The following is a 26,426-nucleotide window of genomic DNA, read 5'->3' as shown; positions in this document are numbered from 1 at the left end:
ACTACAGCTTCAACTGGTCTGTAAATTAATTTCAGCCCTACTTATAAGATATAAGAGAATTCATTGCTGGGGCTGGGGGTCAGTTAGAATATATTGTTACTTGACTTCAAAACAGGAGTAATGAAGAACATGGAAACACGTTCTTAAGAACTGTGGCTTCTTAATGGGAAAGAGTGTTTAACAGTTTTATCTAAACAAAAGAACATAAGAAGAGCCCTCCTGGATCAGACCAAGGGTCCGTCTAGTCCAGCATTCTGTTCATACAGTAGCCAACCAGCTGACGACCGGGAACCCACAAGCACGGCACGAGCGCAACAGCACCTTCCCACCCATGTTCCCCAGCAACTGGTGTCCATCAGCTCACTGCCTCTGCTACTGGAGGTAGCACATAGGCATCCGGACTAGTAGAAGTCAGTCATTAGCCATCTTGTTTATGATTGGCCAGGGTAGCAACTTGCTTGCAGTCCAAAAAATATCCACAATTTTTTGTTGTTGTTCATTCATAGTAGAACAAAAGGTGCTGCTAAGGGTTCTAATAAATTAGGAGATTATGAACGGAGGAACTTCCTACCTGCTATTCATAAGACCAAATGAGAGAGCTTCCTCAAGATTTGAAGATGTTCCAAGAAGGCTTCAATGAGTACCTGCTAGCAAAGTGCTAAATTTCATAGATGGGCTCTTGTGAAGGGCGTTTCAGCGTTCTTTCTCACTCCTGATTTTAGCATTGTTCACATGATGATTCTCAATTCCAGGAGCTGTCTGGATAAGAGGTTGTTGTTGTTTATTTTGCCTTTCTAGAATAATCAAGCAGATTTGGAAAACGCTACCGAGGTCCTTTCTGGGTATCTGGAACGAGATATCTCCCAAGATTCACTGCAAGACATAAAGCAGAAAGTGCAAGATAAGTACAGGTACACTCCGTCTTTAAAACTGAGGGTTTGCTCATGACTAAAATACCATGAAGTAGATATTGAAATGAATGAAGCTACATAATGGCCTAGCTGATAGGAAATGGCCATGTGTATATGAGATGTGTATATGAGAAAGAGACACAGACAAAGAGCCAGTTCAGCCCATGGTTAACGATGCTGCAGGAGTGTGTGTGCTGGTTCCCACACACCTGCTCCCGCTTTTGGGGGGGGCATGCATTTTTTTTTTCTCCTAAGGAGGAAACTGACCTCAGCTTGCTTGCAGGACTGTGTCATGTTTTTTTCTTTCTTTCTTGAAGCCTTTGAAGGGAAAGATCTTGCCTTATGAGTGAAGAATAAATGGGCATGTGGAACAGTGGCATGTCATGTTCCTTCCTCAATATCTAGGGGTCCATGCTGCAAGGCATGGCTATTTGAATGGGTTTCCTTGCCATTTAACAGATGGGCAGAAAGAATGGGCAATATGCAACGTTTTTGCCGGGCGGGGACTTGACTTGCATGCAGTGCTCAGGGGGAGCAGTGTTGCCACCTAGGAAATTACATAGTTTTAAATACGATGCCTCTCCTGCAGTCATCATGCTTCAGTTCTTGGACATCAGGCCAGGACCCACTACAAATGTGAATGTTTAGCAGAGGAAAGCTTGAGCTCAGCTGCCATAGTATTATGTTGGTAAGCATAATGGTTATGTGGTAGGAGGCCCATCTTTTAGTGCAGAGGTGATCAGAATGTAGATCTCCAGATGTTTTGGACTTGCAACTCCCAGCATTCTTGTTGGCCATACTGTCAGGGGCTTCTGGGAGTTGAAGTCCAAAACATCTAGAGATCTACCTTCTGCCCACCCCTGCTGTAGTTCAAGATCTCCAAAATCTACCCTGGAGACTACCCAGTTGTGAAATTGACCAGATGGGAGGCCCTCTGTCTGTTTCCATTCCGAACTAGGCAAAGGCAGACATCCCTCACTGAGCCACTGTTGTTGACTCTTTGGCATAAAAGCCCTTTCCCCGTTGCCTTGAAATACAGCGTGTGTGTAATGGCCACCAGCCCGTGTTATCTAACAGTTATTGTCTGCCCTTCCCCTTGCAGATACTGTGAGAGCCGACGAAGAGTTTTGTTGCAGCACGTGCATGAAGGCTATGAGAAGGACCTGTGGGAATATATTGAGGACTGAAAGTGGCCTGCATAAAACGAACTCTGAAAACCTTTTACATCTAGAGTGCTCATGCAATTAAAGCAAAACACACACAAAAAGGGGCACTACGCCTATTACACCGCTGGTCTGTAGTACCGGAATTCTGTTTTTGTTAATGGAAAAATTTAAGTAAATTATATTGTAATAAAAAAGGTAGATAAACCATTGTACAACAGTATTCTAGGTGGCCAGTAAGTGTGACAGACGCACTAAAAAAACAAACAAAGCATCCCTCCAACTTTAACTTGTAACGTAGCTTCATTCTCCAAGCTGACTTTTCCCCCCTTCTTTCTCCTATGCGTATTACAGATTAAATTTAAAACAGTTTCTTGACACTGCTTTTCATGTCCAACCAGCCATTTTGATGTACTTTGGTATGAGATTTCCCCCTCCCTGCCCTCCCACCCGCTCCCCTCACACATGCACCAGTTCATGGGTGAATGTTGTTTGGCTTATTGTAAAGAGGATGGGGCGGGGAGGGGGCACACAGCAAGGAAAAAACTTTGTATATGACTTTTAAAAAACAAAGAGGACAACACAGTATTTTTCAAAATTGTAAATAGCGCATATGCATGGACAAAGAGCAAGCGTGGCACGTGTTTGCATAATGTTTAATTACAAAAATATTTATTCTTTAAAAATCTTCAAGATGTCTATTTGCTGTGCATTTTTCTTTCAGTTTGCTTTTTATCTGGGATTGGGATGGGGCGGGGGGGCAGTGTGTGCTGCTGTAATGACTCTTTCTCTTTCTCTCTGTCTCTCAAAATGTCAAGAGAAATCTTGGTCTCCTCCTCCTCCTGCTCCTGCAGCTCCTTTGCAACTATTTCATTGTTTGGGTGTGTTCATTGCTGGCAACGGACACTGTCCCATTTGCACTTCCAGCTTTCTGATGCAAACTGACTTAACCTTGGTGTGTGTTTAACATTTGGAAATGAAAGTGTAGTGATTCCGACTGCTTTGTCTCTTTGCTCAGAATATTCATCCCTCTTGCCCAATCTCTAGCTATTTCCATGCACGTCAAGACATCCACCTTGCACCTGGCTCATAGTCATTCATAGGAAGTGTTAGGATTTGAAGTGCTCAAATGGAACATTCCATGTTACGTTGTCTTTATCAGTTGTGGAACACTGAAAACTAAGATGGAGCTGCTGTGGGTAACAATTCTGGGGCTAGAATGTTGGAAAAAGTGCCTAATATAGCAAACACTCCATCTAGTTGCAAGGGTCTGCATTCTATGAAGTCATTGGATATCTCCCCCCCTCCCCATGGGACGGAAGAGTGAGTGAGTTTCAACTATACCATCATTTATAGTCTTTTTTGTAATAAAAGCTATGTTAAAGCACTAGTTGGAAGCAGTTTATTAAATCTGCTCCTGCATGGGAGCATCTATTTTTTCCCCCACCATGGCAGTGTTTACACTTTCAAGTTAAGAGGAAAACATTGGATCTGCTGAAGCAGTTCAAAAGGGGTCTGTGTAAAGTCAGTTTCCCAAAGGGCTACTTCTGCTACTCTTTCAAGCAGAGACTGACCAGGATCCAAAGATCTGTTCTACAAGTTCCATGCTCACCGAGTGATGCTGTAGATTGTGTTTCTGGAACAACAGCCCTCCTATGCAGCCTGGCAAAGACTTCTAAAATTGCAGGGAATTGCAGAAAGGGAATTAGTAGTTGTTGAAAGAGTATCAGATTGTACTGTGAGCTCTTGAGCCTAATCTAATATTGCCTGGCTTGTGAATCGAACAGCACAATTGGAGGTTGAGCTTTTCATCTGTTCCCATGCAGCTTTGGCGTGACAGGGCTTATTTGCTTGCTTGTGGCTTGCCTGCAATGTCCTGAAAGCAGAAACAAACTTATGCCTGTTGTGGGGCAGAGGGTGTTGAATTTTCTTAGTCAGCTTGCACTAGCAGAACAAACATCTCTTTCAGAGGGGTGGTGAATATTTCTCCAAAGAATTCTGCTCGTTCAAATTGAGTGCAGTGCAACTGTTGCTTGGATACCTCTCCTAAGGTTTTCTGCCACGTCCTCTGCTATGCCTTTGCACACTGCCACCCAAGATTGACTGAAAAGTTCCAGTCTGGTTCAGATTATCTTTTTCCAAGATTCTTTTAGCATCTTTGCTTGGAACTGGGATAATGAAACAGGTGGCCATGCTGTGTGGGTGCGTAAACTGGATGAATGTGTTCATGCTTCCAGCATCCCACACCCATTTTTTCCTGTTTCTAAATGGCTTGCTCTTGCCATTCTCTTCCCTCCACTTTTTAAAAAATACAAACTGTATATAAATATGTTGTATCTTCTGCTTATAAAGACCATACACATATTTTTTGGAGGGGTGGGGGGACTTCCTAAAACTCAGCTTAGCAGTGAGATCACTTAAACAGAAATTCTTGTAAAGGCTTACTCATCAATTCTAGACATTTCCACCACCCCCTTTCTATCCTTTACAGTCCCTTCTTTTCTTAAAAACAAACAAGCAAATACTTGGCAATGAAGATGCTACTCTCAAGCTTTGGTTGGTGCAATATGCTAAAATAATGGTTTGTGTTGACTTTATCATGGGCTAAGTGAACGAGGGTCCTCTAGCCACACAAAACAGGAGAGCAGAGCATGGTCTGTGTTTAGCGCCCGCCCTCGTCTATTCCACTTAATCCACTGCAGCGGGTTTGTTTTTTGTTTTGGTTTTTTGTAGTGTATGTATCAGACAGTCTTAGTTTTTCAAAACCATTTAACCCTGAAATGTTTTAGTACAACTGCTGTATTAGAAATCAGTTATTGCGTGAGATGAAAGCGGTGCTCTTTTGAGAACCTTTCCATGTACAGGAGGATCTTGTTATCCAGCACTTGGGGGTGGTAAGACAATCGGACAGAGCTGTGATGGAATACTTGTAATCTTCTAATTTTTTTTTCCATCTAGAGAGCACCCTATGCTGTGGAAATAACTGTTCTTAGACTTCATTGTAACTGCTGGACTGTTCCGTGTTAAGGCTAAACAGAGGGAGAGAAAGCGTTCCTAATTCTAATAAACTTTTATTTTGTTATTTCATTAGTTTTTTTTGTGTTTGCTTGCCGTAATTTTGTCTTCTGCTTTTAAACTGGAACAGGCATTCTTCCTAGCCTGCCTGGCTTTGAAGAACTTGCTGCATTAGTAAAGGGACAGTAAGTGTAAGTGTGGGTGTGCGTGTGTGCATGCGTGTTTGTGTAGCAGTTTGGACTGTATATCTGATACATGTTAGGAAAATATCCCACCTTGGAAAATGCCTGGGTGAACAGATAGAACAAGCCAGGGAGAAGTTGGCCTTGCCCTAGAACAAGTTGGAATCAGTCCTCAAACTGATGGGATGCTTCAAACTGTCCATATGGCCCTATTTCCCATATGCAAATCTGTTGAAATCTGCATATGGGGACTGTGAGCTCCCTTAAATTCTGCTAGTCAAAATAAATTACTGGGTTCAGAATTGTTTAATTCTAAGTGTGTGTCTTTTGCATCAGGCCTAGTTAAACGCAAAGGAGATCCCACAAACTTGGAAGTTTGCCCACAATGTCTTTGATGAGCCTAGGTTTCTTTAGGTCAGGCCTGGCCTCTTGAGTGATGCAGTAAGCAGCTGCCCTTGTGGACCATGAGGCCGTATGGTAAATGGGTAAAATGGTAAACCCCCAGTAAAAATAGTAAATGGATAAAATAGGTACATTCTGTATTAAGATTTTCTCCCCCCCCCTCCTGCTTCCAAATACAGCAGGCAGAAATTGTTGGGAATTGGCCTAGCAACAGATCCAGAGCCAACATTGTGTAGTGTGAAGTCCATGCAACAAGCACACATAAAGATGTGGTCGTTGCAGCTCTGTGAAAACTTAGTTTCTTTGGAGCCCCAGCACAATCTTGACAAATTTTCAAGAGCACCATGAAACCCAGTACTGAAAGAGCACGTATGAAAAGACGTTTGGTAAGGTTATTTGTAATGTGTTGGATGTGGGGGGCAGGGGGAGGTGGACATTGTCTGCAAACTCTTTCCTCATAGAGACGTTGAAACTGAAGCCTTATAGTGTTCATTCTTCTATCTGCTTTTTCCTGTGTAGCTAGCAATTTAGCCTTTACAATGCGTTCAGCACAGTTGGGGATTGTTTCCATAGAAACAGTACTTTTTTCCTTCTGCAATCCATCTTGCTGATCATAAAGGTAGCTAACAGCTGAGGCATAACTGTTTCATCTATCTCGCCCCCCCCCCCCCCAAGAACCCTAGGTCACTTTTGTTGCACCGGTCTCTGAAATTTGAATTTAGGTGCAGTTGTTTCATCCAGCCTCTTGCGAATTTTGTTTGCTCCTTGGGAGGAAAGCTATGGCAAACCTAGACAGCATAGTAAGAAGCAGAGACATCGCCTTGCCAACAAAGGTCCGTCTAATCAAAGCTATGGTTTTCCCAGTAGCAACATATGGCTGTGAGAGCTGGACTATAAGGAAGGCTGAGCGCCGAAGAATCGATGCTTTCGAACTGTGGTGCTGGAGAAGACTCTTACGAGTCCCCTGGACTGCAAGGAGGTCAAATCAGTCCATCCTAAAGGAAATCAACCCTGAGTGCTCATTGGAAGGACAGATACTGAAGCTGAAGCTCAAATATTTTGGCCACCTAATGCGAAGAGAAAACTCTCTGGAAAAGACCCTGATGCTGGGAAAGACTGAAGGCAAAAGGAGAAGGGGACAGCAGAGGATGAGATGGCTAGATAGCATCACCAATGCAATGAACTTGAGCACGCTCCGGGAGAGAGCGCAGGATAGGAAGGCCTGGCGTGCTATGGTCCATGGGGTCACGAAGAGTCAGACACGACTGAACAACAACAACAACAACAATGGACCTTGCTAAACAAGACAAAAAAAATAGTGACTAGCATAGCTCAAGAGTGCTTTCAATGCAACCACTGGACAAGTATTTCATTAAAAGCTGTTTCCACAAAACATTGCAAGATAAAGTAGAATTCTAGATGTAGAGCTCAATACACATCTGTTGTTGTTCAGTGGTTCAGTCGTGTCCGACTCTTCGTGACCTCATGGACCATAGCACGCCAGGCCTTCCTGTCCTGCGCTCAATGCAGTATTTTATATGAATGTGTGAGAATCATCCATTTAACCTTTAAATATGAAGAATACAACTAAATATTACATGTCTCAAGTTATGCTACTCCTGCCTTGGAATCTAATTTTTAAAGTTCCTAGCTTGCATTCCAGTCTTAACATCCTTTTGAGACACTTTTTCCCAAAAAAGTATTGCCAATCCATGTTGCACATTATGGGCATGATCCAACTCAGAGGTTTGCAATACATTAAGGTGAGCATAGCAAACTTGAACCTTCTTTTGATGACTTCCCCTATCTTTCTCCTACACTCTTTTGTATACGTGTCATCTAACACATTCATTGACCTATTTATGCTGCAAGCAGCTTACAATACAGCAAATCAACACCGAATGACAATTCAAAACAGTAGAAACATAACTGCAAGGACCAGTAAGGGACAGTAGCAAACTGTAGAGGGGGGGCTCACTGGTAGAGCACCTGCTTTGCATGCTGTGAAGGTTCCAGGTTCAATTCCCGGCACCTCCAGGTAGGACTAGTAAGGAATCCTGCCTGAAAACTTGGGAGTTGACAGTACTAAGCTAGATGAATCAACGGTCTGACTTGGTTTGGTACCAGCAATTGTCAATGCAGCTAGTGCTGCTGGGTAAAACAGTACAAATAAAATAACCCGGAATAACTCTTCGTATACTAAAGATACATACCCCGTACCTGTGTGCGCACGGGCGCACACACAGTCTTTGTGGGACAGATTTGGCATTTTAGCGCCTGCACATTTCACACTTGCAAACAACTAGCCACGGCAATGGGCTAAAACATTTCAGTGTAGTGGATAGGGGTAAAACGGGCCGTGCTCGCCTTTCCTTGTTCTTTCTGGCTGGAACAGTCTGGTGGCACCTCAAATGCAAATATATTCTGTCGGGCTTGGGAAGGTTCCTCCAACGTGAGGCTAAAAGCCCTTGCGCTGCGAGACAGATGTGCGTTTGGCACTAGAATTCTATAGCCCTAGTTTTCTACATACAGGGAGGTGGGAATTTTTTTTTTAAATGGAGAGGAGCGGTCAAATATTAACAGCCCCCCCCCCCGCGCGCTTTGAACTGGTAGCGTCTGCGCTACCGTCTTTCTCGACCAGGTTTCGCTGGGCGAGCTCATTTCGGGAAGCGGGGGGGGGGCGCGAGGGAAAAGGGGCTGCACGCTCAGCGCCTCGCTTCGAACCCTCCCCTATCCCGGCGGCCCTTGCGGCGAGGGCCGTGACCTCACTTCCCGTCTCTTCCCCCTTTTTTCCTCTCTATGGTGCCCTGCTGAAAGCCTATAAGCGCGGAAGGAGAAGAGAGCCGCGGTTACCGTGGCAACTAGTCATCCGGGCCTCTCGCCCAGCGTAGAGCTTCCGCGTTGGCTGGTCACCGTGGCAACGGGCAACTTGTCGAGGCTGGCTGGAAGCTGAGGTGCCATGGCGGAGGTGTCGGCCCGACGGGTGAGGGGGACGGGTCTCCATTCTCGCCTTTTGCTCCATTTTTATACGCGGGCGGGCGGGCGGCGCCTTCTTCTCGGAACCTGCGCGGCCTAGTTACCCCTCGCCCCGTTTAGCCACTAGACACTTGCCCCGAGAGGCCAGGAGAGCCAACACGACCCTGGTGTTGGGTGCTGCGGCCTCCAGGATCTGTCCGCACACCCAGCGCCAGCTCCAGGCTCTGGAGGGCCTTTGGGCAAGGCACCCTGAATGCGCCTCGTCCCTCAGCCAGTCTGCCTTCCCGCTGCTGTTTTCAAGCGCTTCTGTTGCTTCTCCTCTGTCTCATCATTGCTGCCCCTTGCTTGCCTGACAGGCAGAGAGCCAGTGAGCGAGCAGGCAGCGGCATCTGCTGCTCCTTCTTCTCACCACTGCCTGGGCCCGAGCGAGAGGCAGGTGAACAAGCAGGTGGCACTGCTGAAGAGGAGGGGCGAGGCCAGGGGGTTCTTGTCAGTTGGGCCCCTGCTGGGGTGTGGGCCCTTGACAGGTGCCCGACCATGCCTGTCTTTGCTGGCCCTGCCCCCACCCACTGCTTTCTGCTAGGGGTAGATGGAGTGTGTGTCCTCCTATGAAGAGATTACCCTGTGGTTTTATAGAATTTTAATAGACGGCAGGGTTGGTGTCCAGACTTTGTTGTCTCCCATTTGTAATCCCCTCTGTGTTTTCTTATTGCTGCTTCTGGCGGTTTTTCCCTTGAGGAAAAAAAAAATCTGTTACGGAGGAAAAGATGGGATAGGTGTACAGTTCCTTTTGATTGGTGGTACTAGGAATTGTGAGCACACTCTGGGAGAGAGCGGAGGACAGGAAGGCCTGGCGTGCTATGGTCCATGGGGTCACGAAGAGTCGAACACGACTTAATGGCTGAACAACAACAACAACTAGGAATTGTCCATCTAGAACAGGCATGCAGAATCACAGGCCAAAGAGCCAAATCTGGCTTTCCTGGGGTCCCAGTCTGGCACTTGGGTTCCACAGTTGGTCCTGCCTTCCCCCGTCTGTGACCACCAGTTTGGTGGGTTCCTGGCTTTTGTGCAGTTTTTCCCCCCATTGTAAAAGGCTGAAATGCCTCTCCTAAGTTGACAGAGTTTTAAGCTAAAATATGCTGTTATTTTGGCTCCATGCCCTTTGCCTCCCACCCACCCCTGGAGTGCAGCATCCGAGAGCTTCTCCAAAATGGAATTTGGCCCTTGGGCTGAAAGAGGGTCAATGCCCCTGGTCTCGAAGCAGCCTTGAGGGGCTTATAGCCTAAAATTCATCATAGTGGAGCTGGGGTAAACTGGGGAAAATGTGTGGTCATTTGAGTTACCAAAGCTTTGGCTTGTTTATGGTAGCAGGGCATGGGAATTAGGGGATCACAGAAAAGATTTGAGGAGACCAGAAGAAGTTAAGGGAGTTTGTGTCATGCAGGTATTCTGGGAGGGCAACATTTGTGTCTCTCTGAAGTGTATCATTTACCCGAGGTGGGTGTAATGGCTCACAGCTGCAGACCTAAAAGACTTTAGATTTGAATACCAGCATCACCAGTGGAATTATTTTGCGGGATGTGAGACTTTCTCCCTCTCAACATTGACAGGGTTGGGTTAGATTATTGTGCCTGATGTCATATAGATGTTGTACAGAGATTAAAACTCAACAGTTGTTACCCACAGGATGACAGTCTAATAGAACTATACAAAAAAGAAAAGGATTTGGCAGGGAACAGAAAAAGAGGAAAATTCAGGCACTGGTTTTTCATAAAGTACATAAATGTTTAGTGACAGCTCTCTAATCTCATTTAGAATAAGATCACACCTTTAAAATTGATTCCAAAGGAGGTTAGTCTATTATAGCCATGGGGGGGGGGGCGGGGTAGGTGTAGCATAAACTTTTGTGGGCAGCCCCACTTGATAAAATCTATCTGTTGGATTGTTATCCTACTTTTTCCCCAAGGACCTCAGGGAATTATATGTGGTCCTCTCCCCATTATTATTACAACAACCCTGTGAGGTAGTCTGATTGAGAGACAGCAAGTAACCCAAATCACCTACTGAGTTTTGTGCCTGGGTGGCAATTCAAGCCTAGGACTCTCTGCTCTGAGCCCAATACTAGCCACTAAACTATGATGGTTGTTGGCATTTACAAAATCATTTAAAGTGTTCAAAGTGGTTCTCGCACATGAGTTCGTAGTAATTTTTACATCAGCTCTATAAAGTCAGCATTATCCCCATATTACAGATTGCTGGGGGCAGGGCTGAGAGAGAAAGAGTGAGTGACTGGCCCAAGGTCATCCACTAAGCTCATAGCTGATCAAGCAGGGATTTGTATTTTGTTGTTGTTCAGTCGTGTCCGACTCTTCGTGACCCCATGGCCCATAGCACGCCAGGCCTCCCTGTCCTGCGCTCTCTCCCGGAGCGTGCACAAGTTCATATTCATTGCATCGGTGATGCTATCTAGCCATCTCATCCTCTGCCGTCCCCTTCTCCTTTTGCCTTCAGTCTTTCCCAGCATCAGGGTCTTTTCCAGAGAGTTTTCTCTTCGCATTAGGTGGCCAAAATCTTTGAACTTCAGCTTCAGTATCTGTCCTTCCAATGAGCAGTCAGGGTTGATTTCCTTTAGGATTGACTGATTTGACCTCCTTGCAGTCCAGGGGAGTCATAAGAGTCTTCTCCAGCACCACAGTTCGAAAGCATCAATTCTTCGGCGCTCAGCCTTCCTTATAGTCCAGCTCTCACAGCCATACATTACTACTGGGAAAACCATAGCTTTGATTAGATGGACCTTTGTTGGCAAGGTGATGTTTCTGCTTCTTACTATGCTGTCTAGGTTTGCCATAGCTTTCCTCCCAAGGAGCAAGTGTCTTTTAATTTCATGGCTACCGTCACCGTCTGCAGTGATCTTGGAGCCCAAGAAAATAAAATCTGTCACTGCTTCCATTTCTTCCCCTTCTATATGCCAGGAAGTGATGGGGCCAGATGCCATGATCTTCATTTTTTTAATGTTGAGTTTCAGACCAGCTTTTGCACTCTCCTCTTTCACCTTCAACAAGAGGCTCTTTAGATCCTCTTCGCTTTCTGCCATTAGGGTGGTATCGTCTGCGTATCGGAGGTTGTTGATATTTCTCCTGGCAATCTTAATTCCAACCTGTGATTCATCCAACCCGGCATTTCTCATGATGTACTCTGCATATAAGTTAAATAAGCAGGGTGACAATATGCAGCCTTGTCGTACTCCTTTCCCAATTTTGAACCACTCGGTTGTTCCATGTCTGGTTTTTACTGTTGCTTCTTGACCCTCGTACAGGTTTCTCAGGAGACAGGTAAGGTGGTCTGGTACTCCCATCATTTTAAGAATTTGCCACAGTTTGTTGTGATCCACACAATCAAAGGCTTTAGCATAGTCAATGAAGCAGAAATAGACGTTTTCCTGGAATTCTCTTGCTTTCTCCATGATGCAGCGAATGTTGGCGATTTGATCTCTAGTTCCTCTGCCTCTTCAAAACCCAGCTTGTACTTCCGGTAGTTCTCAGTTCGCATACTGCTGAAGCCTAGCTTGTAGGATTTTGAGCATCACCTTGCTGGCATGTGAAATGAGCGCAATTGTGCGGTAATTTGAACACTCTTTGGCGTTGCCCTTCTTTGGAATTGGAATGTAAACTGAACTTTTCCAGTCTTGCGGCCATTGCTGAGTGTTCCAAATTTGTTGGCATATTGAGTGCAGCACTTTAACAGCATCATCTTTTAGGATTTTAAATAGCTCAGCTGGAAGACTGTCATCTCCGCTAGCTTTGTTGTTACTAATGCTTCCTAAGGCCCACTTGACTTCACTCTCTAGGATGTCTGGCTCAAGTTCAGTGACCGCACTCTCATGGCTATCAGGGACATTAAGATCTTTCCTGTATAGTTCTTCTGTGTATTCTTTCCACCTCTTCTGAATCTCATCTGCTTCTGTTAGGTCCCTGCCTTCTTTGTCCTTTATCATGCCCGTCTTTGCACAAAACGTTCCCTTGAGATCTCTGATTTTCTTGAAGAGATCTCTAGTCTTTCCCATTCTGTTGTTTTCCTCGATTTCTTTGCATTGTTCATTTAAGAAGGCCTTCTTGTCTCTCCTTGCTATTCTAATTGTAACACCACACTGGTTTTCATTATACCTTATTAACCTTATGCCACAATAAATCTGATAGTCTTTAGGGTGTTTCATGCTTTCTTTTAGTTTTCCACTTTAAAATTTCAATTTAACAAATTGCAAATGTTAGATGTATGTTTTTTACTTGTGTATCATTCACACATGGGCATTCCCTGCTTTATCATAATGAACAGAATTACACCGTTATTTTATATGAGACTATCCCAAAGTTCTTCTTGTGATGCTTCTGAAAGAGGAAACAGTTCTTAACTCAATTGTATATGGAGGCTACCTGGGAAGGAGTGGAGCAAGATCAGCTCTAGTAATATTTGCACTAATAAACAGTTCAAGAGAACAATGAGGTGTGTGCTTCTTTCAGGAGAAGACTGTAGCCATAATCACTCCATGCTTTAACTCTACTCTGAGGACACATGCAACTGAATGAGGTTGTGGGATGGATTGTTTTGACTTCAGACTACAGGTGGGGTAGGCCACTTCTGAATGCTTCCTGGCATAGAAAACTAGCCCCCCAATGGAGAAAGGCCTTCGGTCTGCTGTTTGTTTATTATTTGAATTTATATTGTGCCTTCAGTCAAATTATCGGGATGACTTACAATAACATGATTAAAGCAGAGCACAATGGAATAAAACATACAATCAGATAAAAGCAGCACAAAAGTAGAAGACACAAGCCAGGATGGAACAAAATGGCGTAGGTTAAAAGCCTGTGAGAATGAAAAGGCCTTCTCCCAGTGCCAGAAAGAGAATAAGTTAGGCAAAAGGCAAGCCTCTCTGGGAGAGGATTCCAGAGTCAGGGTGCCATTACTGTAAAGGCTGTTTCCCTGTTAGCCATGGTGGTTACATCCAGAGAAGATCTTCTTATGACTATCTCAGTGTACGTACACAAACTTAGGCACATGAGAAGACAGCTGGTTTCCCAAGCTGCAAAGGGCTTTAAAGTTCAGCACTGAGTTGTGTTACTTTTCTACTTTCATGGAGTTTCAATATACTGGAGCACTGAAACTGATGATTCACCTGGATTCTGCATTAGTGCAGACCAATCTACCACCTCATTCTGTTGCACATGTAGTCCAGACCATAGAACTGTGTAAGGTTAAAAGTGTAATCCTGTGCATACTTACTTGTAAGTATCTTGTGCATATTTACTTAGATAATAGATCGGGTTCACATGTAATGCTAAGCCACCCTGGAGATGGGGGGAGCAATCCTATGGCCGCTAGTCAGCGGCTAGACGGCCATAGGATATGTGGTTTTCCGGAAACCGACCTCAGAGCCCACAATCTAAAGTTGGTTCCTGGAGAACCGACCTTCCCCCCCTTCCGTGCTGCCTCGCTGGCAGCACAGAACAGCCCCGTGCTCAGAAGAAGAGCACGGAGCAGCCAAAATGGGGCATTCCATGGGGCGTTCTGGGGCGGGGAAGGTGGAAATGCTGATACAACACTTCCTATGTGTTGTCCGGCAGCCTCCTCCCCCGCTGTGCCTTCCCACTGCTAGACAGCTGAAATAGTCCATCAAGCCCAGGAGAAGAGCGGAAGGAACGATCCCCTCCATGCTGCTCCTGCCCTGCACTGGATAGGCAGTCGCCTCTGAGTTCGGAGGCAGCCGCCTATCCCCATACGACTGCGCCCTAAGCTACTGTGGGTTGGCTGTTTACTTGGCAACTCATGTTACTCTTGACAAACGTTTGAGCGAGTGGTGGCTTGGTGTGGCTTGTTTCCCCCTCAGTCCCCCAGCCCACTCCCTGCATGTATCCCAGTGTCTTTCAGAGCACAGCGTGTCTTGTCTCCTTGTTCTGCCCCTTCTGTGCTCCAGTCGCCACCCCTTTTCAGAGCACTTACTTCATTCACCACCTAAAAAAAAAGGTCCCTCAGAATTGTGCAAATGTGGTCCTATTTTTTAATTATTATTGAACCACCATCACCACCCTACACCCTAGTCTATCGCAAGGACGCAAGAGTGCAATTTCAGCTCTTGTGCACTTGCAATTGGAACACTTCTCTATGAAGAAAGATTCCTACACATACAAAATTAGCAGGTCAGAGAGCTCCCTGATTCCTTGTGTGTGTGTGTGTGTGTGTGTGTGTAATTTGTATGGGGGAGTAGTCACTTATGCAAGTCCCCATCTGCAGTCTGAAGTGACAGAGACACAAGTTTATGTTCAGGTTGCTGGTGGGCAATGTTATTAAAACAATTATCTCATCTACCAAGTTTCCTGCAAGTAAAACACTAGCATATTATGGAGAAAGCTTCTATCCCCATCCACTTTCTGCCATTCTTGTTTTCTGATTGAAGCACATTACAGAGGGGAACGTTTAAAAAAAATCTGATTTCCCCTACCTGCAGTCTGAAATTATAATAGTCTATTCTACCACCTCAGGACTCTTTCACATCACTCTGCTTCAAATGTAGACCAAGCCTTAGTCTAGAGAATAATCAGAATTCTCATTGGAAATAGATTTACTGGTTTTAACAGTGCCATCTATCTTTTTTATGATGCCCTGTTATAGCATTGAATTTGTTAAAATATCCTGCAGTACTTCTTTTCAAAGGATGTGACTCACTGATGCTAATTTTTTTGGTGGCCACAGCTGGAGAGTTTAGTTAGAATCTGGGTTCTTTATGGGAGCATTCCAAGATTTTTAATAGCTCTTTTTATTAGTGATTTCAGCTCAGCATTATACATTTGGCAAAAGGATTACAATCTGAAAGCCAATTGGTTGTCGTGTTCTCTTTGACTCTATTTGGTAGTACAGTGGGCAAGTTTTGACATCTTGGTTGTGGTATGATTATTACATTGGCCTTTTCATCACACTACCATCCTGATCTGGCACTGCTAGGGTGGTGGTCCAGGATATGATTTACTTACATTTGGAGGATGAAGAAAATTATAGAGAGATAGATTATCTATGCACTTAAGTTATTCTCCATTACTACTTGCAGACAGTAGTGTTTAAAAGCAGCGATTCTGAAAGGCTTGAGATTTTCACAGAAAGCTTGCCCTCTGGGCAGAGGCACATGAGCTGTAATGAATCAAGTCAACACTGGCTTGGCTAAACAAAACCTCCTTTGTTTTCAGAGCTCTGCTCTGTGTCTGAGTACTTTTTCCTGAAAACTCACAAATATGTTTGTTTAATGAATTTCTGGGCTGTTCTTCAGGTAAAAATTTATCTGAGTGATTAACAAAATTAAAAACTCAAATCACCAATAAACACATAAAAACTATAAAATGACATAAAACAGTAGCAGCATAGGTAAAAGCAAACAGCCAGATTAAAGCCTTATAGAACCCTGATTCTTAAAAACCCTGGACAAACATAAAAGTCTTCACCTGGCACCAAAAAGACATTAGGGTTGGTGCCAGCTAAGCTCTCATGGGAGGAGAATTCCAGAGGCAGGGTGCCACAACTGAAAGGGCCAGATTGTTGCTCATCACTCATGACACCTCTGTAGGAGGGGGACCCAAAGAAGGGTGTCTGAAGAAGATCTCAATATCCAGGCAAGCTTGAGTAGGAGATAGTGGGCCTTAAGGCAGCCTTATAAATAAGGCCACAAAACCTACTAGCCTGAAAAACACACAACAACAACTGACCTACTGGGGCCTGTCGGGGGTGGGGGTGGACAACTTCATCCCTCCTCCAGCAGTGTGTTCCTTTTTATGCTGGGTGTAGAAGAGGGGGCTTCCCACCTCTGGCAGCCCACTTGGCTTTTATACTGGGGACAGAGAAGGGATGGAATGTATGCAGTTCCTTGTTGTCTGCTGATGCCAGACACGTGCTTATGTACAAGGCTGCCTTAAGGTAACGTGGTCCCAAGCAATTCAAAGTCCTAGCACCTTGAATTGAGCCCGTGAAATTATTTCACGACCTGTAGGATGCATCCCACATACCTGGTCTCAGTTAATAACCAAGCAGCTGTACTAACTGTATTTTGCAGACTTTCTTCAAGGGCAGCTCCACATACAGCATATTGCAATAATCCAGTTGGGATGTTACCACAGCATGAACAAGAGTGGCCAGGTTAACTTTGTCCGGGAGAAGCCATAGTTGATGGAGCAGTCTTTGCCAGTGAAGGTTCTTTGCACTGCTGAGGCCACTTAAACCTCCAAAGAAAAAGCCAGATCTAGTAGCACCCCCAGATTAAAAATCTAATTGGTCTGACAACACATTGTTTTTAATGGTTTCTCTCCTGAAAGTCTTGAGACTTGCATCAAGGACAACAAAGCAGCTCTCTTCCCTAACGAGTAGCCTTTTGTGTGCTTCTATGGCATCTAGCAGTCCAGCTTCATCACCCTCCTCTGTCAGCTTAATTGGATTGTGTGTTGATCACCAAGTCCTTATCTTTAAGATTTTTTAAAAAGTCTTATCCTATTAGAATAAAAATTAAATTGCCATTGTTGGTAATGCAAGATCTTGAATGCAAGATCTTTGACAATCTTGTAGCCATTCTCCAGATGACTTGATAAAGCTCATAAACCCAACAGTTAGTAGAAACATCAGCATATTTATTTCAGTGTGAGACAGACCAAATATAAGAATCTTTCTTGCCAGATTGGGAGGATATCCGTTTACTGCCACAGCTTGGAGAGGGCTTTTGGATCCTTTTAAGGCATAACAAATATACAGTTGTTTCCTTGAAGGAAGGTGTCTGGATCATTTGCAACAAATGAGCAATACTTCAATTTCTGGGATATTCCAGTTTCCTGTGACTCAGTCCCCCCTCCCTTTGCCTCCTGTTAGCAGAGACAGGGCAATTTAAAATGCTTGTTGAAGTGTAGCTGTGTATTAATGTCATGGATATATTCTGGATGGTACCTGTGAAGTCATTGATGGTGGTCAGTGCCACTCTCCCCACACTCCAAATTGCCTTCTTTTAACCAAGTACTCAGACTACAAAGAGAGATTCATACAAGAGCTGAAACAGATTAATTTCAAAGCAGAGTAGAAAGAAGTCCCTAGTCAGCATTAGAGATGTGCAAATCAGCAAAACTTGAGTTTGTTGAGGTTCTCTGAATTTCACCTCGAAGCTTGTTCCAACTCTTACCCGTATCAGATTGTGAGCTTTGGTTTTTTCTTTCTTTTTGTATGTAAATTCATGCATATCTTGATGCATATTTTTCCAAATGTGTCCATCAGTTGTACACATTTTTGAAATGTACGCATTTTCTCATTGCTTAAAGCGTGTTTGTGCACATTTTTCAAAAGTACACATTTTCAAATGCATTTTTGTGCGTGCTGCAAATCATATCGTAAGCCCAGAAATGTACAAACCTCAACTGCAGATTGCGTTCAGGCCCACATTTGGTTCCAGGAGGTACAAACTGGGTAAATTCTAGTCCAAGATGAACTGAAATAAATTTCTCATACATCCCTAGATGCCCCCCTCCCCCTGCCCCCCACTAAAGTCTTCAGGTTTTTGTAGGAAGCAAAACCAGTCCAGGCAGTAGCATGCATTTGCCAAACAGGAGTGGAGTTCACCACATGGTGCTGTTAAGGCTAGTACTGTGCCGAAACCCCACCTGCCCTTTTGCAGTCTCTTCATTTCCCTGTGAAAGAGGCTGTGGGTTTTCTGCCTGTTTCGTTGGGATGCTGAGAATTGTGGAGACATTTCTTAGGGTGCTGGGCTTCAGTGCTTACCTTACTATAAGGAGGTGGCTGAGGGGTGTGTGTGCTCTTCCTTTTACCATTTCCCCCCGTTGTGTCTTTGTAGCCTCTCCGGCTGCTTGAGCTTTTTGGAAAGCCCTCTAGAGGACATAGCCAGGACTTCCTCCCTTGGGACTTTGCAGTGCCTGCTGCCTGCAGAATGTCTGAAAACTGAGTGTGGAGTTGTTATTCTTATTATGGTTGTTGTTGTTGTTGTTGTTGAAAAGGACTTCATGATAACAAAGCAAAACAAAAAATGCCTCTCCCAGCTTTCAGGCACTCAGGAGGCAGCAGGTACAATTTCTTTTCACCCCTCCACCCCAACGAACGGTTGAAAATAAATAGATCGGAAAATTCAGCACAGTACTAGTTAAGACATACATATGTATTCAGGAATATGCATGTCCGCTAGCATCCACAACAGAAAATTCAAAACTTTTCCAGCTTTTTCCTTGTGCAGGTTTTGCTTTGGGCCAGCATTTCAGCCGTCAGCAAATCTGTTACATACAAGTTCCTACATGCTGTCAAGTATCAATACTACCAATAACAACAGAGGAAGGATGGCAGGTGTAAGTGGTTGGAATGAATCTAATGCTCTTGCTAATAATAGATGTAATGCAGTCAACTGATTTGCAGAGGCTTTCTTTCTCCTTGGTTGTCAACAGGGCATAAGCTGCATTTGTTAGGACGTCCTCTGTGGTGGGAGACGTGTCTGCTTTGTAGATCTGGAAAGGTTGCAGAAAAGGGCAACCAAAATGAGCTGGGGTATAGAGCACCTTCCCTACAGGAAAAGACCTAAAGCACTTGGGACTTTTACTTAAAATAAAACAAAATATGACAAATGGCAATCCTAACGATTGGGGCAGATTGCTCTGACATCAGAGTCTTCGAAGAATCCAAAGCCCTGTCAGGCTCACACCGGCAGGGTGAAAGGGAAAGAGAAGCAATGTTGTTTCCTTCTTTTTTCCTTTTCTGGGTCCCTCCCTTTCTTTAACTGTATCCCTCCCATTTAAGTCAATGGGAGGGAAATGAACTATGCCAGCTCCAAGGCTGATGTAGCTCCTCCTGCCCCACTGTTAGTCAGGGCCCTGGGAGAGCTGTTGATCTTGCCCTCCATAGCCTCTCCCAGCACACCTATGGAATGCCTCTTGATCCGCTCCCTTTTTTGCCTTTACTTGATGTTGGAGCAGTACAGGCTGTGAAGGTTTCTCTGGGGACTGGGAGGGGGCATCCAAGTGCAGACCTCCCCTTCTAGGGGCAGGGCCCTCTGTATTAGAAAACAGAAAGAGACCTTTATGTCAGAGGAAGCAAGAGTGTCTAAAAAAAACACACCTCTTTTCATTTCCCATGACAAAGGAAATAACTGTTTATTTCCCATTGCAAATGCCTTCCCTCGTGGCGAAATTATTTTTGTAGCTTTCCCTACATATGTTTTTTGTCACACAGCCCCAATTAGACAGGCCCCTCACTCTGACTGGAGCTGGGAGGGTGGAGCTGTAGGGTTTTTACCTTTCTGAATTTGTTCCACTGTTAAAGACTGCAGCAGCAAAGGCAGCATACACATAGCGTTCAGCTTGGTGGCACAAGAGAGGCATGATTACATCGATAGAGGGGTCCCTTTATCTGTTCCTTCCCCCTCCCCCCACTTCTGCAATGGGTAAAACTAAATCAATGAGGTGTTTTGATAAACATGATGCTGTAATATTACTGAATAAAAAGCAGAGTTGATAAGATTAATATTTTATGTCAACAAAAGAATCTTGAATTTGTGGTTCCAACTCAAAACTGCTTTGTTCCATTGACTGTTTTTCAGAGTCAGTGGAAAAAATAACCTGTCAAGGCGAGTGAGATTTAGGTGATACAGCTACAAGCATGCGCACATGGTGGACAAAGAATAAGATAAGAAAGCAGAGATACCTGAGGAAACTACATGCCTAGAATAAAAAGGCAATACTCTGAAATTCTCAATCCTGGCAGACTTGTCTTCAAAACTTCAGCTGGTCCAAAATAGGGCAGCAAGATTGTTAACAGGGACTGTCCTGCGAGCTCATATTACGCCAGTACTTTTCCAGCTGCACTGGCTGCCAGTCCATTTCCGGGCCCGATTCAAAGTGCTGGTGTTAACATTCAAAGCCCTTAACGGCTTGGGGCCAGGTTACCTGAAGGATCGCCTCCTCCCATATGTGCCTGCCCGGACCTTAAGATCATCATCAGCGGCCCTTCTCCGTGAGCCCCTGCCAAAGGAAGTGAGGCAGGTGGCTACTAGGAGGAGGGCTTTTTCTGTTGTGGCACCCCGGCTCTGGAATGAGCTCCCTAGTGAGGTTCGCCTGGCGCCTACATTGTATTCCTTTCGGCGCCAGGTGAAGACCTTTTTATTTTCCCAGGCATTTTAGCTTTCTAAATTTTTATCTTTGCTGTTTTAAATCTGTATTTTAAACTCCTGTACTGCTGCTAGGTTTTATTGTGGCTGTATTGTTATATTGTGGTTTTAATGTTCTATATATTTTAAATTGTTTTATTGTGTGTTGTTTGGTTTTAGTTTTTGTGAACCGCCCAGAGAGCTTCGGCTATTGGGCAGTATAGAAATGAAATAAATAAATAAATAAAATAAATAAACATGAGCTTGTTAAAAAGTCACAATCTTGTAAAGCTGATATTGTGATTTGAGTTTTCTGTTTTTAAAACTATAGACTTGCAACTTTGACCCCATCAGCTTCCCTTCCCTTTGCTTGGCCAGAGAGACCCCTCCCTTTGCTTGGCTTAACTTTTTTTTATTTAAAAAAAATTCTAAACAGTTAGAAAGCTAGGGCAGTAAATATAATGAGTGTTCTTGGTATTTTGTATTGAACCCATAGTTGACTGTATCAGTACATTCAACCAAAGTTTCCATGGAGTATTTTTTTACTTCCATAATTCTAATAATTATAGCTCTACTTATTAAATCTGTAGATTTGGGTCTTATTCTCAATGAAGTGGTGAACCTGTACCTGGGCTGTAACACTTCAGATTGCAGTGGGGGGCTGACATGATTGAATGCTTCTCCATAAAATAAATTCTGCATATAGAAAGCTAGAATGTCAGGAAGAAGGGCCTTCTCCTCAGCATGCAAGCTTTCTATGTGGAGTGTTTTTTTTTCTTTTTTGGATGGAGGAGATTCCATTGTGTGAGAACTCCTGCATGCATTCTGAAGCAGTATAACACAGGCTTATCACCTCAGTGAGAACTATGCTTTAAATAACATTACTTCTTAAAGGATGTTTGTCTTAGCTGGACTAGCTAAGGCTAAGGGTGCAATCCTATGCATGTTTAGACAGAAAAAAAACCCCCTACACTTCCCAGCATGCCCCAGCCAGCATGGCTCGTTGAAAGGATGCTGGGAGTTGCAAGTTATTTTTTCAGTCTAAACATGCATGGGATTGTACTGTTAGAGGCCAAAATTATTCATGTATGGGCAAGCCTAGATTATTTGTGTTTCATTTCTGTCTACTAGTCATTGAAAGGGAGTAGGAATGACTCGTTCTTAATTCTAACACACTTTTACTGCTTTTTTGTATTATTTCAGACTGCATCTGTACTGGCAAGCACAGAACTTCCAAAAGTCCGTGCAGGAAGAGGTTTGTTTTATGTTACACATACATCATTATTTCATCGGTTAAGCAGTTTCTAACACAGGAGAGTTACAGCTGACTAAGCTGAATTGCATTATACTATAGTAGGTCAGCTACCACATTGGGACCCAATGGCCACGTTTGGACATAATGATAAACAATGCTTTTTAATATGTCCCAGTTAAGTAGCTCAAAATGGGAGAGAGTTGGTTCAAGATCTTGGTTAGTAGACTGACATTAAACCACAGTTTCCCCAATTCAGACATAATTGCTAGCTGTTATTTATTTAATTAAACCAGGATGATCTCACTGAAAAAGGGAGGGGGTGAGGATGGAGCACATAGTCTTGTTACTCGTTCCTGGCTCCTAAAGTATGTTTTAGTGAGCTAGGAATTGAGTGCTTGAACCAGGCCATTGATTCTGTGCATGCAAACATCTTCACACAGGCAGTTATCTATGAACTGGGAGCTGCCACGTATTCACATTTTTCAAGTAGCAACCATGCATCCATGCCTTATGTGCATAAGCTCTCAGTGATGTTCTATATGTTGATCAGCATATCACTTGGATAAAGGAGTAGTGAGTCCTTTTGTTATCCACCGTGATCTCTGAATTCCTCTCAGCAATGTACTACCTAATTAGTAATTTCCAGTCTTATGTGCATGGTTTGGTATGTCCTGCATGTGGTACTTTGCATTTGTTCTTTGAGTCTATTATTACCAGGCCAGTTTGGAGGGCATCTGTATTCCCCACCCACCCCCTGTCTACTAAAGTCCTTGCATTCCTTCTAAAAGTTTTGTATTATTCACAACTTTGAAAAGTGTATTATCCATTCTTTCATCCAATATATTAAAGATGATGCTGAAAAACATACGGAACTCTGCTGATGTTCCCATTTAGGTGGGTTTACTGAGACACGAAGTTTGATTCTCCGTATACTGACTGTGTCACACCTTTGTTGTCATATAACATGAGCAAAGGTGAACAGTGTCAGGTTCTTCTTGAAGAGTTATTCTGAAGCCCTCACTCGCAGACTGTTCACTCGTATTTCTTCAATATACATTTTTTTAATATTGAAAAAGTATGCAAGTACAAAATATCTATAGTATTCATTGAATACACAAGTACATATGACATACAAAAAAATACAGTCAACATACAAAAATACGGTCAGATAAGAACGATATGATATTAAAGAGGAATTTCATCAAAGCGTAAAACGGTCAGCAGCATCATTGGATCATGCCAGAAGTCTAACATATAGCAAATAACTGGTCTCCCTATGAGGCAGATGGCTTGATAGTCCACAGTGTTCCTCTGATAAGCAGTTAGTTTAATTAATTTAAGAAGATCTCTCAGGCTGCTTGAATCTCATTGAATTCCATGGGATAGAACCAGTCTAACTGTGCACAGGACTGCAGCCTACAGGAACAGTTTTGAACTCTTTAAAAATTATTAATGAATTTATTATTTCATATAACACAGATTACTGTACAAAACAGATCACTGTGAATATTAAGACATTACTTTTTTTTTTTACATTGTGAACACTAAAACCTATTACTAACTTTAAAAAGCAGTGAGACCCATCAAATATCTTACAGCAATAAAACATCTAGACATAAATAACCTTCAATCTTACAATAAAGGAAATGGATTACCAGGTATCACACCTTGCTTATCATTCGAGAGTCTCCTAAATGGCTCCCATTCCTGTTCAAATTTATCATGTATCTTCCCTGCTTAACCTAGGGAACCCATGTAATTTTGTTTAAGGTGCCAAATCCCATATTTGGCATAAAGATGTGCTGCTAATATCATATAAAAGAGTAGTTTTTCTTTGTTATTTGGTAGTGCATCTTTCAGATAAATTAATAAACAAATTCTAGGATCCAAAGGTATAGTATATTGCAGAATATTACTAATATTAAAAATAATGTCTTTCCAGAACCTCCTTGCCTCAGAACAATTCCACCAACAATGTATAAAGTCTGTTTTTCCCTTTCCACACTTCCACCAAATGTCTTTACAATTTTCATAGATCTTGGATAACTGTAAAGGAGTTATGTACTACTGAGTCAAAAGTTTAATTGACTTTTCTATTAAAGACATAGAGGCTGTATATCTATTTAAGTTATTCCAAATATATTTCCACATTTCATTTTACTTTCTTTAAGCAAATTTGTACTTCAACTAGCCATACCATACTTCAGTCAGCCAAAGGCTATACCCTACAGAATATTGTCTTGGTATTGAGGGCTTTTTCTCATGGTGCATTTCAAAAAGAAGTTCCAAGTCAAAATATTGCAAGGAATCCGTAATCTGCCCATTCCCCCTTGCAGGAACTCAAACTGACATTAGGAGTATTCAAATAGGGATGTCGTGGGAGTCCAAGAGGGGGATGGAGTCTGGCAGACTGTCCCCTGCTCAGCCGCCCAGACTCCAGTCTGTGGACTGCTGAACTTGCCCAACTCGATGTGCACTGAGTCGGGCAATCACAGCGGTCCCTGCTGGTCCGCCGAGCCACCATTTTGTGTTAAAAAAAAAAAAGGAGCTTGTTCTTTTACATAAAGGGCCTTTGGCGCAAATGGTGGCCATAAAGCGGCCATTTACGCAGGATTACATGTGTAAATGGAACATTTATGCCTGTAATCTTGAGTAAGTGGCTGCTGTATGGCCACCATTTACGTCAAAGGCCCTTTATGTAAAAGAACAAGCTGCCATTTTTATACAAAATGGCAGCTCGCTGAGGAATTCGGTGGCCGCTTGCCGGGTGCTCGCAAACTGCTTGGTGACTTGCTGCACGTGGTGAGCAGGAGAGACCGGTCAACGGGTCTGTCGAGTGGTGCGTGAGGCAGACTTGGGTGAGTCCGTCCATCCCTATATTCTAAGCACAATTCATCACTAATTCCCCCACTTTGATCAACAGGAAGCATTAGACAGGGAGACCCTCAGGCAAGAAACCTTTAATGGACATTGGAAAGGGCCTTTGCCAAATGAGACTGATTTGTGACTACGTTTTATTGAAGGATCTTGGTCATGGGGCAGGTCATTGCTGGATAATAGAGTATTATAATAAATTGTGTGGAACCTCTGTTTAAATTCCACTTCCAACTCGTTATAAAAAAGCAATGCCCCAGCAGTGTTAAGAGACAGTAGTGTACCAGGTTTCACACTGTTTGGATGTCACAACAACCCAGGATTTTTGAAACCCTGGGTTGTGAGAGAAGTGGGAGCAAGCGAGTGTGCTGGGCTGGTTCTTGCCTCCTGATCACTCTAGCTGCAGCTGGGTAGGGTAGGAGGCAGCACACTTGCTTGCTCCCACTTGTTCACAGCTCTGGGTAGTTGTAACTCTTTTTAACTCTTGTTAAGTTTTAACTCTTGTTAAAAACTCTGGGTAATCATGACATCTGAACCTATTCATAGACATCCCTCAAAGAAATTAAGAAATTATCTATGGTAAATACCATTATTGCAAATATACCAATGCAACATTACTTTACAGTAATAATTATAAACCTCCAGTAACACAAGGGGAAATGGATAGGATGTTGGGTATCATGAGCTTTCTCTTCTGAGATATCTAAACGGTGTCTGTAGAACACACTTTATTCCAAAGGGAAATTATGAGCTACTTTTATGCTGTACAAATTATCTTGAATGTTGGAATCCCTTCTGAATTAAAGGCACTGCCAGAAAGTAAACTCTCTAGAGCTTTGCCTTTGCTGAATGCCAGCTACTATTCAGAGATTAATGCATTGGCAGAATAAATCTTAATTTATACCCCACAGGGAAGGGGGAAGACTTTCTCTGAAAACCGGTGTGTTATTGCCTCACAATCTGTAGCATACTCCATGTTGTCTCCTTGCAAGCCCAGAATTAAACAGTATTGAATAAAAGGAGCCCTGGTTCTTGAAGCAGCACAGAGTTAATATCAGCTTGCCATGACAACCATAATCTTGCTGCTCCATGTTAAAGTAACTGGATATTTTCTAAAATGCTTTTCTGGTTTTGAATTTAAAAACAACTAGTTCCAGTCTTTCCAATTTCCTCTCCCCAAGCATTCTAGTCCAATGCAATCATTTTATAGTAACTTACAGTATCCTACTGAGGAAGGCATTTTTCTCTCTGTGTATGCTAGTGGTTACATGGAACATGATTTCAATTTATGAATTTTTTTGTTAAAAAAAAAAAGTTACTAACAATTGGCAAGTTTGGTGCCTCTGGTTGATCATGCAGTGGTTGATAAGTTTATGGAAAAAATATCTCCTGACTCATTTGTTCTAGCGTTCAACTTAGGCTTTTGAGCAGATTCATCACAGGCTTTTTATTGTAGAGCAGCAGAATGCTAAATGGAATTCGTCATTT

At 43.3% G+C, this 26,426-nt stretch overlaps 2 protein-coding genes across 7 annotated transcripts in view; both read left to right on the top strand.

The window, feature by feature from the left end:
- ARIH1 (ariadne RBR E3 ubiquitin protein ligase 1) overlaps positions 1 to 5,156 on the top strand; it is a 69,472-nt gene extending 64,316 nt beyond the window's left edge. For both annotated transcript variants that reach the window (XM_084816936.1, XM_084816937.1), the window contains exons 13-14: positions 799 to 911; positions 2,014 to 5,156. In XM_084816936.1, coding sequence (XP_084673062.1) covers positions 799 to 911; positions 2,014 to 2,098 — 198 coding nt within the window. In that variant the 3' untranslated portion in view covers positions 2,099 to 5,156. The remainder of the gene's footprint in view (positions 1 to 798; positions 912 to 2,013) is intronic.
- A 3,309-nt stretch (positions 5,157 to 8,465) lies between these two features.
- The window catches only part of BBS4 (Bardet-Biedl syndrome 4), a 57,639-nt gene continuing 39,678 nt past the window's right edge, over positions 8,466 to 26,426 (top strand). Inside the window, exons 1-2 of one of the 5 annotated variants that reach the window (XM_084816940.1) lie at positions 8,466 to 8,656; positions 22,013 to 22,064. In XM_084816940.1, coding sequence (XP_084673066.1) covers positions 8,633 to 8,656; positions 22,013 to 22,064 — 76 coding nt within the window. In that variant the 5' untranslated portion in view covers positions 8,466 to 8,632. Of the gene's footprint in view, positions 8,657 to 20,263; positions 20,398 to 22,012; positions 22,065 to 26,426 lie in introns of those variants that run through there. The other 4 variants (XM_084816939.1, XM_084816941.1, XM_084816943.1 and 1 more) reach the window with 4 other exon arrangements.

Source organism: Heloderma suspectum, chromosome 11 (genome assembly GCF_057233095.1).
Source record: "Heloderma suspectum isolate Gila_16-S chromosome 11, 16-S_ref, whole genome shotgun sequence".
NCBI lineage: Eukaryota > Metazoa > Chordata > Lepidosauria > Squamata > Helodermatidae > Heloderma > Heloderma suspectum.
This window is presented reverse-complemented; position numbering and strand designations above follow the sequence as displayed.